General features: G+C 39.1%; 2 protein-coding genes across 4 annotated transcripts; one reads left to right on the top strand and one right to left on the bottom strand.

Moving 5' to 3' along the window:
- Nucleotides 1-165: 165 nt before the first annotated feature.
- LOC111480104 (FHA domain-containing protein At4g14490-like) lies at nucleotides 166-10216 on the bottom strand. The gene is made up of 2 exons (XM_023125066.1): nucleotides 10206-10216; nucleotides 166-1693 (listed from the first exon to the last, which is right to left on the bottom strand). The coding sequence occupies exon 2, from the start codon at nucleotides 1515-1517 to the stop codon at nucleotides 288-290; it is 1230 nt and encodes a 409-aa protein (XP_022980834.1). The 5' UTR covers nucleotides 1518-1693; nucleotides 10206-10216; the 3' UTR covers nucleotides 166-287.
- Nucleotides 2655-11759, top strand: LOC111480102 (TNF receptor-associated factor homolog 1a-like). 3 transcript variants are annotated; one of them, XM_023125062.1, is made up of 13 exons: nucleotides 2655-2866; nucleotides 3523-3771; nucleotides 4181-4292; nucleotides 4735-4823; nucleotides 4914-4982; nucleotides 5066-5195; nucleotides 5638-5796; nucleotides 7261-7609; nucleotides 7943-8055; nucleotides 8571-8718; nucleotides 8864-9339; nucleotides 9412-9616; nucleotides 10039-11759. In XM_023125062.1, the coding sequence occupies exons 2-13, from the start codon at nucleotides 3573-3575 to the stop codon at nucleotides 11419-11421; spliced, it is 3432 nt and encodes a 1143-aa protein (XP_022980830.1). In that variant the 5' UTR covers nucleotides 2655-2866; nucleotides 3523-3572; the 3' UTR covers nucleotides 11422-11759. The 3 variants fall into 3 exon arrangements, with proteins under 3 accessions (XP_022980830.1, XP_022980829.1, XP_022980831.1); XM_023125061.1 differs by having other exon boundaries at nucleotides 8568-8718; XM_023125063.1 differs by having other exon boundaries at nucleotides 2682-2866; nucleotides 3523-3750; nucleotides 8568-8718.
- Nucleotides 11760-12742: the final 983 nt, after the last annotated feature.

The raw sequence follows: 12742 nt of genomic DNA, 5'->3' as shown, positions 1-12742 counted from the left end.
TAAAAAAAAAAAAAAAAAAAAAAAAGCACCTGGTTACAGTCCCCAGTCCAACTAAAGCTATATGCTTAAATCACAGTAAGTCCCCAACAAGCCATAAAGATTGATTGACACATGAGAGCAATCAAACAAGGAACATCAGAAATGATACATCAAAATATGAAAGTAATCAAGTAAATGATATATTAGAAGATCAAAAAGGCGTATTTAACAAGCAAGGAATAATCTATGTACAATTTTAAATCAAATAAGGAAGCAAAAAGGTTACCTCGACCCGTGTTTTCCTTCCACTAACCTCCCCGGCTATTCTCAATCTTCTGCTGTGCAACATACTCCCGTACTCGTGCAGATTTAATTCTCATGCCAGAAATTACCTCTTCAGTCGCATCAATAATTTGTCTAGGCAAGTGAGTCTCCAAGTAATCAAACCACTCCCCAAGTGTCATCTTCTTCAAATCTGGCGCCTCCTCGACCTTACGAAGGATGTCCTCACCATGTGAATCTCTCCCATCAGCAACCTTTTCGCAACCTTCTGAAATAATACACACATCTTCGTTTTCATCTCGATCACAGACCACTTGAGGGCTAGACCCACTGCCGGCTTCTTCAACATGCGCATTGTTCTTACCTTCTCCATCGACAACCAGTTTATTTTCTCCTAAGCTCTTCTGCTCGACGCTTTCACTATGTTCCAATTTTATAACTGTACCACAATCGGGTGGTGGCTCATTTTGCAATTTCTTCCTTCCCCTAGTTCCCGCTCTCGTCCTTTTTTCCCCAGCCTTTAGTTCACCACCCAGACATGGGTTCTCCGGAACATTCCCAAGAACAGAATCTGTGGCCACACGTACAGTGCTGTTCGCTTTCATGGTACTTCCTCTAGTAATTTTTGTGCTGGGTTCATTTTCCACATTGTTCACATTCTCTGACCCTCTTACGAAATCTAAATTCTTCTCAATTTTCTTGCAATCCGCTACTTGGTTAGTAATTTCACATTTCACACCCCTCCCCTTCCTCGGCCTTAAACATCTTCCACTCTCTAACGTCGCCTCATTAAAAACCCCAAGTATGCTTACCTCTTCCACAGCCTTTCCTCTTCGACCCCGAGTTCCTGCAACTGATCCCACGACATTGGAACCTGTACACTTCTCCGCAGCTTTCCGCCTAGGGTTTCGCCTCGACCGACAATCTTCATTACTGTTTATTCTGACCAAAATCGAGGTCAACTCGCCGCATTTAATGGTGTCGCCGTCGCTTAGAGCGACGGCATCGTGTGGAGAAAGCTTGGTATCGTTAACAAAGGTACCATTTGAAGAATCGAGGTCCCGAATCATCCACTTGCCTGATACGGACTCGGATTCGATAGAGAGGTGCTTGGTGGAGATGCCAACGTCTTTGATGGCGACGGAATTACCCCGAACAACGCGACCGATCCGAATCGTCGTTCCGGGTGGAAAATGTAGGGTTTCGCCCTCGCGAGGTCCTTGAACCATGATGAGAGTAATTGCAGAGGATTCCATTGAAAGGAAGTGAAGAAATGCCTCGTAATTTCAAATCTCGCAATTTAATTGAGAAGGTCTTCGCTAAATTGATGATTCTAAGACGGGAAAATTAGAAATGGAAATGGGATTGGGACGAGCGCTGTTCCTCAGTTTGAAGTTTGGCTTCCCCTCCAATTCCACTTCTCTTTGCTCTGCTTTCAGCGCGATGCGTTTGAATTTCAGCCCACTGGAAAATAACACTTACGACCATAGTTTTCTTTTAAACAATGCCTAATTACAAAATTTTAATCTGTTTTCATTATTTAAATTATCCGTGATTTAATTAATTTTGAACCCGGGTGTTTAGGTATAGTGGTCAGTTTAGTATAACCCAAATGAGCCCAAAATAGGAAAAGGCCCATAATGAGAAAACCCAAATGATTTAGAAAATAGAGCCCAAAATAGGAAAAGGCCCATAATGAGAAAACCCAAATGATAGAAAATAGAGCCCAAAATAGGAAAAGGCCCATAATGAGAAAACCCAAATGATAGAAAATAGAGCCCAAAATAGGAAAAGGCCCATAATGAGAAAACCCAAATGATTTAGAAAATAGAGCCCAAAATAGGAAAAGGCCCATAATGGAAAACCCAAATGATAGAAAATAGAGCCCAAAATAGGAGAAGGCCCATAATGAGAAACCCAAATGATAGAAAATAGAGCCCAAAATAGGAAAAGGCCCATAATGAGAAAACCCAAATGATTTAGAAAATAGAGCCCAAAATAGGAAAAGGCCCATAATGAGAAAACCCTAGCAGGAATAAAGTCGCCCAAATACAACCCATTTTGGAATGGAGTCCACAGTGGAAGCCATTTCCGCCCCTCTCTCGCCCTTCACCGACCCTTGTTTAGGAACGCATCCGCCAACACCCTAATATCAATAATTTCTAATAATAATAGTCCTCTTTTTTATTATTTTTTATTTTCCATGTAATAAAATTCTATTCCTTTCTCCTTTTTTTTTTTTTAATTTTATTTTAACAAAAACCAGCCAATCTCCTCAGCTGTTTGTTTTTTTGTAGAAAAATATAAACTCAGATTTAATTTCCCTAATTATTTAAAAAAGTTTTCAAAGACAAAACGGATTTATTTTATTTTTATTTTGTCATTTATAAAAAATCGATTTTGTTTTTGGGTTCCGCCTTACCTCTCTCTCTCTATCTCTTTTCTCTTCTCTCCTTGCTGCTCCGTCTTCGACCTCCTTCCCTATTTCTCTATTTCTCTACTTCTCTTTCCATCTCTGTCTTCTTCCCTTTCTATCTCTCTCTCTCTCCCCCAAGACGCTCTCAGCTTCCATTGCCCTTTCTCGCACCTCTACCAGTTCTTCAAGGTTTGTATGCTCAGTTGATCTGCACGATGTCGTATCGAATATCGCCCATTTGGATTTTTCTTTTCCCCGATTTTTGTTCTGCCTGTAGGGTTTTAATTTGATCGGGGTTTTTGCTCCGGATTGCTTATCTGCGATCATCGCCTATAATACGGACAATTACTTCCTTCCCTTTCTGGGTTCATGATTTTCTGCGCCTGTCGTATTTTTGAGGTTTTGATGCCCTTTACTTTGCCTCTCGGGGGCATCTTTTTCTTTTGAGATTTATGTTTGCCTTAATTATTGATTAGCTTTCTGAATCTTTCAACTTTCAGACTGTAATGGTCTCTTGTTTATATCAGGTAGGTTTTTTTTTTTTTTTCGTTTACACAGCTGTTAGAAGTTGGGTCTGTTTAGTTTCGTTTGAAACAGAGATTATGTAAATAATTATGATTTTTGGGAATTGCAATGTTTGAAGGGTGATAAAACTGATATTGGTGTTGTACGGTCTTCCCTTTCAATTTTCAATGCACGACCTGCTTTGTGAATTTTACATTCGTTGCATCTACTATGTATTGGTGCCAAACTGGATTTTATTCCGCTTCGAAGGGATTGACTGTATGTGTTAATTGTCATTGCTTTCGTTTTTTTGATCTCTCGTGGTGTTTTGCATCATTCAGTGAGAGGAGAGGAGCAGGTTCTGAACAAAGTTCTTTCTTCTGAGAGGAAGATGGCTGGTGCTGTTAGTGAAGAGGCTTTAGGGATGAGGTCCGTGGAGAGTTATGCAAATGGGCATCACAGTCAGTCTGGGGAAGCATTGGCTGAATGGAGGTCTTCCGAACAAGTGGAAAATGGAACACCATCGACTTCACCACCATACTGGGATACTGATGACGATGAGGAGGCTGGTATGCTTCTTTCATACCTAGGTTTGTGAGGTGCTTTGCCTGACAGTGACATTCTTCTAGAAGCTCTTAATTAAGCTGGGACTAATGCATAGATCAGGGAGGATATTATTCTTAGGAAATTGATCTGAAATATTATTGGCCCTTTGGACTGCTAACGATGGCACAATGAACTTTGACGTATTTAATCTGCATGGAAATGTATCAATTGGTGTTTCATATCAGACATGTACATGACCTGAATCTTAGCTTAGCTCTTGGAGTAAAATTAGAAAGTTAATTCAGTCTACCTTTTTAATGTTTACTCTATGTATTATGTGACAACTGTTCTGGTTGTATTGTTTCAAAAATTTGATTCTCGGATGGTTGGATCTACATTATGTCTTCATACTATGAAAATATATACTTATCTTTTTATCCTATTTCTTTGTAGGACCAAAACCATCAGAATTGTATGGAAAACATACATGGAAGATAGATAAATTTTCTCAACTTAACAAACGAGAACTTCGAAGTAACGCTTTTGAGGTTGGGGGCTACAAATGGTATGTGGATGAGGATATCTATGAAACAAATTTTCTATCCCTTCCGGAAGGTTTAAAAGTTTATGATTTCCTTGTTTGTATGTCTTGTGCATTTTTTTCATGGAATTCCTAGCCGATATCTTCACGTCTTTCTGCTTACATGCTGACTTTTTATCCCTTCATTTCTGGAATGATCTTTTCTCTGGGATGATATATCTTCAATCATGGACTTATGCTTTGTTCTTAGTTTCTTTTCTTGGGGTTCGATCTGACTAATTTGGTAGTGGAAAACTAAAGCTAAGAACTGTACTGTGTGGTATAAATGAGAAAATGTTCATGCCATGTTTTAATATCACCTATCCATTTATGTCTGTATCTTGTAGGAATGTGTCATGTGCATTGTTGTTGGAACTTGGTCCCCCACCATCCTTTATGTTTGATAAGCTGTGCAATCTTGTTGCAGGTACATTTTAATTTATCCTCAGGGCTGTGATGTCTGCAATCATCTCTCTCTGTTTCTCTGTGTCGCAAATCATGACAAACTCCTTCCAGGTACTAATCCTGTTTGAATTGTATTTATTAAGTACTACCCTTGTTTTCAATTTGTTTAATTACCTTGGATATCTTTCCCTTGCAAAATAGGTTGGAGCCATTTTGCACAGTTTACAATAGCAGTGGTGAATAAGGATCCAAAGAAATCAAAATATTCTGGTAGGTTTTGTTGCATTGCTTTTCCAGTTTTTCTTGTTACAACTTAGCATAACGTGTGAAATTAAAAAAAAAAAAATGGACAGACACATTACATCGGTTCTGGAAGAAAGAACATGACTGGGGATGGAAGAAGTTCATGGAGCTTTCAAAAGTACTAGATGGTTTTATTGACGCTGACACTCTCATAATAAAGGCACAAGTTCAAGTGATTAGGTAATTTCTAGTCATGGTTTATAATTTTTGATTGCCGATAGATTCTTGCAATTTCTGTGTGATGTTCTATTTTCCTTATTTGCTAGTTTTTCATGTTATGTTTCCATTAGTGATCAATGAACTTTCTGTTTTATCAATGAATTTTTGAGACGCAGTCCATAACATGACAAGGTCCAAATGAAGAAGTTTCAGTTCTTTGAAAGTATTTTAGGCTACCTTCTTATTACACACACCTGTTATTTTCATTTTTCCAGTTAGTTAAATGAATTTGTTAACTTATTTATCGATTCGTATTTTAGACTACCATATACTGGCCTCAGTTCAATGGTGATGTTTACGTTTTCAGTGGCCTTGCTCTTTCAAAATGATACCTATGACTATTGAGTTGTCAAATTTGTTTGCAATTTCATGCTTTTGATTTTTTTTGTTGTTGTTTTTGCAGGGAGAGAGCTGATCGGCCTTTTCGTTGCCTTGATTGTCAGTATAGGAGAGAACTTGTTAGAGTATATTTGACTAATGTTGAGCAGATATGTCGGCGTTTTGTGGAAGAGAGAAGAAGCAAGCTGGGGAAGCTGATAGAGGATAAAGCTAGATGGTCAAGGTAGTATTTTTTTTTTCCATGGTTTATCAGCTCTCTGAATTATATTAGGGGGGGGCATTAAATTTGAGCTGTTTTTCACTTGCTCGTCATCCTCTATTTTATCTACTTATTTTGAAATGTGATAATTTTTCTTCTTACTTCGGTGGAATTTTTTTGGGTAGAATAATTTTATTTAGGTGATATTAAGTTGATTTTAAATGGAATCAAGTAAAAATAACCATAGATCACTAACAAAGGTTTTGAATTGATCCACTTATGAAAGTTTAGAGTTCAAATTGATACAATTATTAGTTTTCGGTTTTAATTGATACAATCCCAGTTGAGAGGCATATATTGATATTTTCCCTTTATAAATGTCTAATTTTTTCTGTAGAACAGAATCAGAAATAAAAGATTAATATATAAACTAGACATGTACTAGGAAAATCTTAAATAAGACATCCCTTTCATGAAAAAGCTAATAGAAAAACAGAAATGATGATTCGCTGGAGGATATACATTATCATTTTATGAATTAATCAGTGCCGAATAGAATACATTGGTGGAAAAACTCCAAACAAGCGGCCCAAATAGGGAGACAGGACATATCCCTGTCCCGTAGTCAATGAATTTGGTTAAACCTAATCTTAATTTAAGAGTCCTGCCTTTTTTTCCCCTTCTAAAAAGAAGAAAAGAGCCCTCTTATGTTCAAGTCAATTTAGCTCTCCTGGAGCAGCATGGGCTAGCAGGGAATAGCCTTTCTTCTTGAAGGTCAGACTCGATGTAAATTTGATGATAGCTCATTAAATCTTTGTGAAAAAGAGGAGGAAGCGTTGGATCACATCTTTGTTACTTGTTCAGTTTATTAGACCTAGTGTAACACTTGTCTTCAAGCTGCTAACGACAATTAGGGTACCACCCCTCGATAAAGGACTTCTTTGTGCAAATTATCTTTCATATGGAAATTTCCAAGAGGAAGACCTTCTGGAGGCTCTTGGTGGTGGTGCTTCTCTGGGCCATTGGTTGGAAAGGAATAAAAGAAACTTTGAAGATATGTTTTCCACTACATTAGATTTCTTTTAAAAATCATTATTTGAGTTTCTAGATGATGTAGTCTCTTTCAGAGCTTTTGTAATTACAATCTTTGATGTCGAAGTCAGTTGGAGAGTTTCTGTAACCTCTATGGCTATGGAGGTTTCCTCCTTTTCTTCCTATTACCTTCACTGTAATACTTAGTTTGAAGAAAATTTCTTTAAGAGAAATCTTACACCAAAGCTCCTGAGAAGTTTTACCACGAAACTTCCTCACAATCTAGACACAAATAAAAGTGTTTCCATGCCCACTTGCATATATTATCAATTCTAAACCTTTTTTTTCCCTTTTGCAAATAGACTAGCTTATCCTTATCCTTATCACTATTTTTGTTGTTGTCATCATCATCATCATTCTTGGCTTTCTAATGACTATCATTTTCACTTCTTACAGTTTTCGTGCGTTCTGGTTGGCAATTGACCAGAATTCTAGACGACGTATGTCTAGGGAAAAGACAGATACAATTCTGAAAGTGGTTGTAAAACACTTCTTTATAGAGAAGGAGGTGACATCTACTTTAGTTATGGACTCATTATACAGTGGATTGAAGGCTCTCGAAGGGCATTCCAAGAGTAAAAAGGGAAAAGCAAAACTATTAGATGCTGAAGAGATGCCAGCTCCAATAGTTCATATAGAGAAAGATACATTTGTTTTGGTGGATGATGTGCTATTACTGCTCGAGAGGGCTGCTGTTGAACCATTACCACCAAAAGAGGAGAAGGGCCCTCAAAATCGTACAAAGGTGAGTGCCTGATTGATAATGCTTGTTGAAAACTTTATGTGGGAAGAAAAATGGTTTGATTGGAAGTTTAACAATGGATAGGTCTGGGGTACAAGTAAACTATTAACCAGGTATTTGATTTGTTCACTACCTATTTTTATGACTACAGCGCATAAATTAGTTGCAACAAACTTGTGGGTTGAATTTTAAACATGCACCACTTAGTGATGATATACAGTTCTTTTATCATTAATTTTATTATCAGTTATAAGCAAGGATATTTTTAAGTCATAATTTGTATACCTAGTAATGTTGGAGTTGTCGGCTGAAAAAACCACAAGCTCTTGTCTGCAGGATGGTAGCTCTGGAGAAGACTTCAACAAAGATACCATTGAACGCGATGAAAGGCGTCTTACAGAATTGGGTCGGAGGACTGTGGAAATATTTGTTCTTGCCCATATCTTTAGGTATTGTGTTTTTATAATTTCTTTACAAAAGCCAGTAAATTTTCTAGCTGGGAAGCTTCTTACCCTTTGCGTTCTTTTTGCTGCAAGCCTGCGTAATAATTGTCTTTTGCTTTATTCAACAAATGTGATGTGAAACAGTACAATTTTATGCTCATGTGTAGTTTTCTGGATATCTTGTTACATCTAGTGTACTAGCATGGCGTAAAGATTTCATACGTTTCAGTGACTTCGCATGACACTGAGATGATATTTTCCCATTATCTTGCTGTCCTTGTCTTAAGAGCATTTTCTATAGTGAAGGCCATAACTTACCATGATTACCATTAAGCTTTAGCAGAAGTGTTGGTTTTTGTGGCATGTTCTCTTGAGAAAAGTTTAGGTCACACAATCTCTTTCTTAAGTTAATAAAGAAAGGTAACTTGCTTCATGATTCTCAGTTTCTCGCATCAAATATGATTCAACTGCCAACTTGAAGTTGAATGGTATATTTATTTTTCTCTCTTTACTCACAGCAGCAAAGTTGAAGTTGCCTATCAGGAAGCTGTTGCATTGAAGAGGCAAGAGGAACTCATTCGTGAAGAAGAGGAAGCGTGGCAGGCTGAAAGTGAACAAAAGGCTAGGCGATTAGCATCAGAAAAGGATAAGAAATCAAAGAAAAAACAGGTGTCGCGTCAATTGAATTATTTACAGTCTCTCTTTTAATTCCTTTTCCTCCACCCTACTTTTCCCATTCATTCTCTTTCTTCCTGCATCGATTCATCTTGTTATCAATAATTTCCTCACCATTTTAGGTCGTTTCTTTCAACAGGCTAAACAAAAACGTAACAACCGCAAAGGTAAAGATAAAGGGAGAGAAGAGAAGGCAAATTTGACTGTGATGATCAGAGAACAAGTAAATCCTAGCAGTGGGAAGGACGAAGACACCATTGTGGATAAGGTGCAGCCTGTGCTTGAAAAGTCTGACTTGCCCGAGATTGTATCTGATATCTCTGATTCTGTTGAAGGCCCTGGCGAAGTACTTCAGCCTGATTCAGAGGACAGAGATGCCAGTACTGTCAATTGGGACACTGATACATCAGAAGTCCATCCCTCAACGGAAGCAAGTAGCAGTGGGATTATCAGTCTGTCTTCTGCCCAAACACCCTTATCTGACAAAAAGGGCTTGTCTGTTATGGATGATAGCTCTTCTACGTGTTCTACTGATTCTGTTCCATCCGTGGTAATGAACGGCCCATATAGGGAGAATTCCTTTCACAACTACAAGAAGCAGAAATCACCTAGCATGTAAGTGAGCAAACTATATTTCTTTAAAAGTGCATCTGGGATGTATAGTGATTTGCATCTTTGATTTTGTAGTGGAAAGAATCGGCAGAAGGATGCAGCATATGATCGGAACATTTGTGCTAATGAAATGGATGGTCAGTCGTCAGAGCTTACAGCTGACAAAGAGGACCGGAGTGTTGTTTGTGGTAGTACTAAGTCTAAAGAGTCCGATCCTGTGGCCATTAATCATTCCCTCCGGGGTAAAATAAAAAGGGTTGACCAGCAGGCAGTTAAGAAGGTGCTCACCTAATCCGTCTCATATGCATAAATGTTGAACTTGTAGACTGAATAAATGAAAGAGCTTCGAACTCAAAAAAAGTAAAGAAAAAAAACGAAATGGAAAGAAGTGTCGGTAGATGTTGCCAAATTCAGGTTGCATTCCTTTATTCATTATTGACGTAGTGTGTTATTTTACTGTTTCATTCAGATTGTTGAGAAGTCTGTCATCCTTTTGTTGGCTTCAATTTTTTACTTCAGACTTACTTCTCGATTATTATTATGTTTCATTGGCTTCAATTACGGACTATTTTAGTCTTAGAGTTTGAAAACGGTCTCAGTATATGAATAAATCATATTTGATAATGTCACTTAAATGTTATTAGGATCGTCTATGTTGAAATTAGACGTCCATTTTAACTTTTAGTTTGTTCATTGTACTAGGAAGAAAAGGTTATTTCATTGCCAAAAGACCGAAGCTCTAAAATCCAGGTTGATATGGAAAGGATACTTAGAGATACACCAGCAGCTGTACCATCCTCCCCTCAGAACCACCAAGATCATATGCCACCAACTGCTGAACTGAAGTTGAATAATCAGAGTATTGCCACCGTTGATCCCATTCAAATTAAAGCATCATCGTCAAATAGCGCACATCAGATGGAGAAGACTATTCCTGCAGTTACCTCATCCCATGTTGTTAGTGCAGTAAAAGCAGAGGTTCAGAAGTCTGCAATTCCAAAACCAACTGAAAAGGCTTCAGCACAGCAAGCTCCTATGATGTCAAGGCCTTCTAGCGCACCTCTAATTCCTGGTCCAAGGGCTACAGCACCTGTTGTTACTGTGGTCCATACATCCCCACTGCTTGCTCGTTCAGTGAGTGCAGCTGGCCGATTGGGTCCAGACCCTTCTCCAGCCACACATAGTTATGCTCCCCAGTCTTATAGAAATGCCATAATGGGCAACCATGTAGCTCCGAGCAGTGCTGGATATGTTCATCTGAGCACCTCAACTTCAGGCATGAGCCCATCTTCAGCCTTCTCTTTGGCATCTGCTATGGTTTCTTCGCCCATGTTTGTACCACACAACTCTGACAGGTTAGATTCAAATGCTGTTAGATCAAGTTTTCCTTTCGGCATGGTGACCCGAGATGTCTTATCGAATAGTCCCCAGTGGGTAGAGGCTTCACAGAGGGAAGTTGTGAGGAGCATGCATTACAATTCCTCCCTGCTCAATGAAGTTCAAGATTTATACAAGAAGCCAATTCGTGGTTCAACCTCTGAAGCTCTGACAGGGGAGTTCTCAGCTTGTACGTCTGGTCGTCAGCTCCAAGGTTTTGTAGAGGATTTCCCCCACCTCGATATAATCAACGATCTTCTTGATGATGAAAATATTGTTGGGATTTCAGCCAGAGACAACTCGATGTTCCGATCTCTTGGCAATGGACCGAGTCTGTTGAACAGGCAGTTCTCACTACCTGGTGACATGGGGGTGATGGCTGGTGATGTAGGGTCCTCAACAAGCTCTTGCTGCAGGTTTGAGCGGACACGCAGTTATCATGATGGTGGGTTTCAACGGGGATATAGCTCTTCCATAAGCCATTACGAACCAGCCATGGATTTTATTCCACCATCCACTCAACAACAGCAGCACTTAAATGGACAGATCGATGGGTTGGTCCCGAACTGGCGACCGGCTTCTGATCTCTCTTTACTTGGGACAAGGGCTTTAGACTTTGATGGTTACCAATATCTCAATGCAGATTACTCAAATATGGCGCAAGGGATCAATGGCTACAATGTGTATCGACCCTCAGATGGTCACTAACTAACACAAAGATCAAAACATGGATGGAATTTGGCTTCCCTGCCTAGACTTGGTGGGTACTGTCCACTGTAATAACGTACCAGGAAATTGTTGGGGTCTTGGATTTGGAGTGGGGTTGTAATCCTTCTCATAAGAAAACAATTTGTAAAGAGTGCCTTCATCGCCTTCTCTTTGCTAGCCTTAAATGCAAATTTAGTCGTATCGTCGAGGTTTTGATTACTTCACCTTTCGAGTTTCCTGTCTATTTGGTTATTGGTCAAAAACGTATTGCCTATACGACAATACCCTGAAACCTCACCACTGCTAAATAGAGATCAAGTATTTTTCTCTTTTGTTTCTTTTCCATCCATTCAATAATATTTCCTTTCTGTGTATCTGTTTCAAAATCAAACGAATATTTAATCCAATCCCTCACCTTAGGCAAATCCCATTTGCTATCCAAGCGAATCAAAGTTCTTCCCTTTGACTTTCATCTTCTGCCTGCTTTGCTGGAAATTTCCTCGCATGAACTCCACCATGAAAGTCGCTATCTTTCAGCTCATTCTTATAATGCTACACACATCATGCCTGATACATACACACATGCATATCTCTTGAAGTCCTCAAGAATGTTCCTGTTCAAATCAAAGTTGCCACTATTAGTGGTTAGGAGAGGACCCATTCAATTCTGTCGAGGCTTTGGTCAAATCCTTGCAGCTTGTACAATAATCCAAAACTTGACACTCTTCTTTTTACTATAAATATCGTTGCATTCCCATCAACAAACTCAACCTCTTCTTTCATTAAATCTCTCGAAAGGGAAACAGAAACAGAATATGAAAATTCTTCACATATCTCTTACTCTGGCAATGGTTTTCCTTCTTTTTCTCTTGCAGCTTCACCCAAACATAGCTGGTAGGACTCTGCATGAGAACCCATCAATGGTGAGAAGAACGGAGCTGAAGCTGAAGCTGCAGTCTCTTCAGAGGGTCAGTGTACCGCCCTCCGGCCCCTCAGGTTGCACCTTCATTCCCGGCACCAACGGCCCCGGCTGTCCCCAGAAAGTGAGGAACTATGCCGTCAACCATTCGACTCGACGTCCGGGCGCTCACTGAACGCCATGCTGCACGTGTTCGTGTGGAAGCTCCCATCTGAAGCCCTACCATATCTGCTTTTGATATTCATCTTTTCCCTCCTTCCATTCATAGTCCAAAAAGGTGGTTTATTTTGCCGCTCGGATTGTTGGAAGCTAGAAGTCAGTTAGCTTTTGTGTAACATATTGAATTCATTGCAAGATTGTTTGTAGATAATGTCCATGGAAATTGAATTATATCATTGTTTC

This window comes from Cucurbita maxima, unplaced genomic scaffold (genome assembly GCF_002738345.1).
Source record: "Cucurbita maxima cultivar Rimu unplaced genomic scaffold, Cmax_1.0 Cma_Scf00005, whole genome shotgun sequence".
NCBI lineage: Eukaryota > Viridiplantae > Streptophyta > Magnoliopsida > Cucurbitales > Cucurbitaceae > Cucurbita > Cucurbita maxima.
Note: the sequence above shows the minus strand (reverse complement) of the source record. Positions and strands in the feature narration are given on the sequence as shown.

Bases quoted from the DNA above. Each gene is read 5' to 3' on its own strand.
- LOC111480104 (XM_023125066.1), bottom strand. From the start codon at position 1,517: ATGGAATCCTCTGCAATTACTCTCATCATGGTTCAAGGACCTCGCGAG.
- LOC111480102 (XM_023125061.1), top strand. From the start codon at position 3,573: ATGGCTGGTGCTGTTAGTGAAGAGGCTTTAGGGATGAGGTCCGTGGAG. The intron at 5,196-5,637 runs GTAATTTCTAGT...TTGTTTTTGCAG, and splicing joins GCACAAGTTCAAGTGATTAG to GGAGAGAGCTGATCGGCCTT. The intron at 9,340-9,411 runs GTAAGTGAGCAA...TTGATTTTGTAG, and splicing joins AAGCAGAAATCACCTAGCAT to TGGAAAGAATCGGCAGAAGG.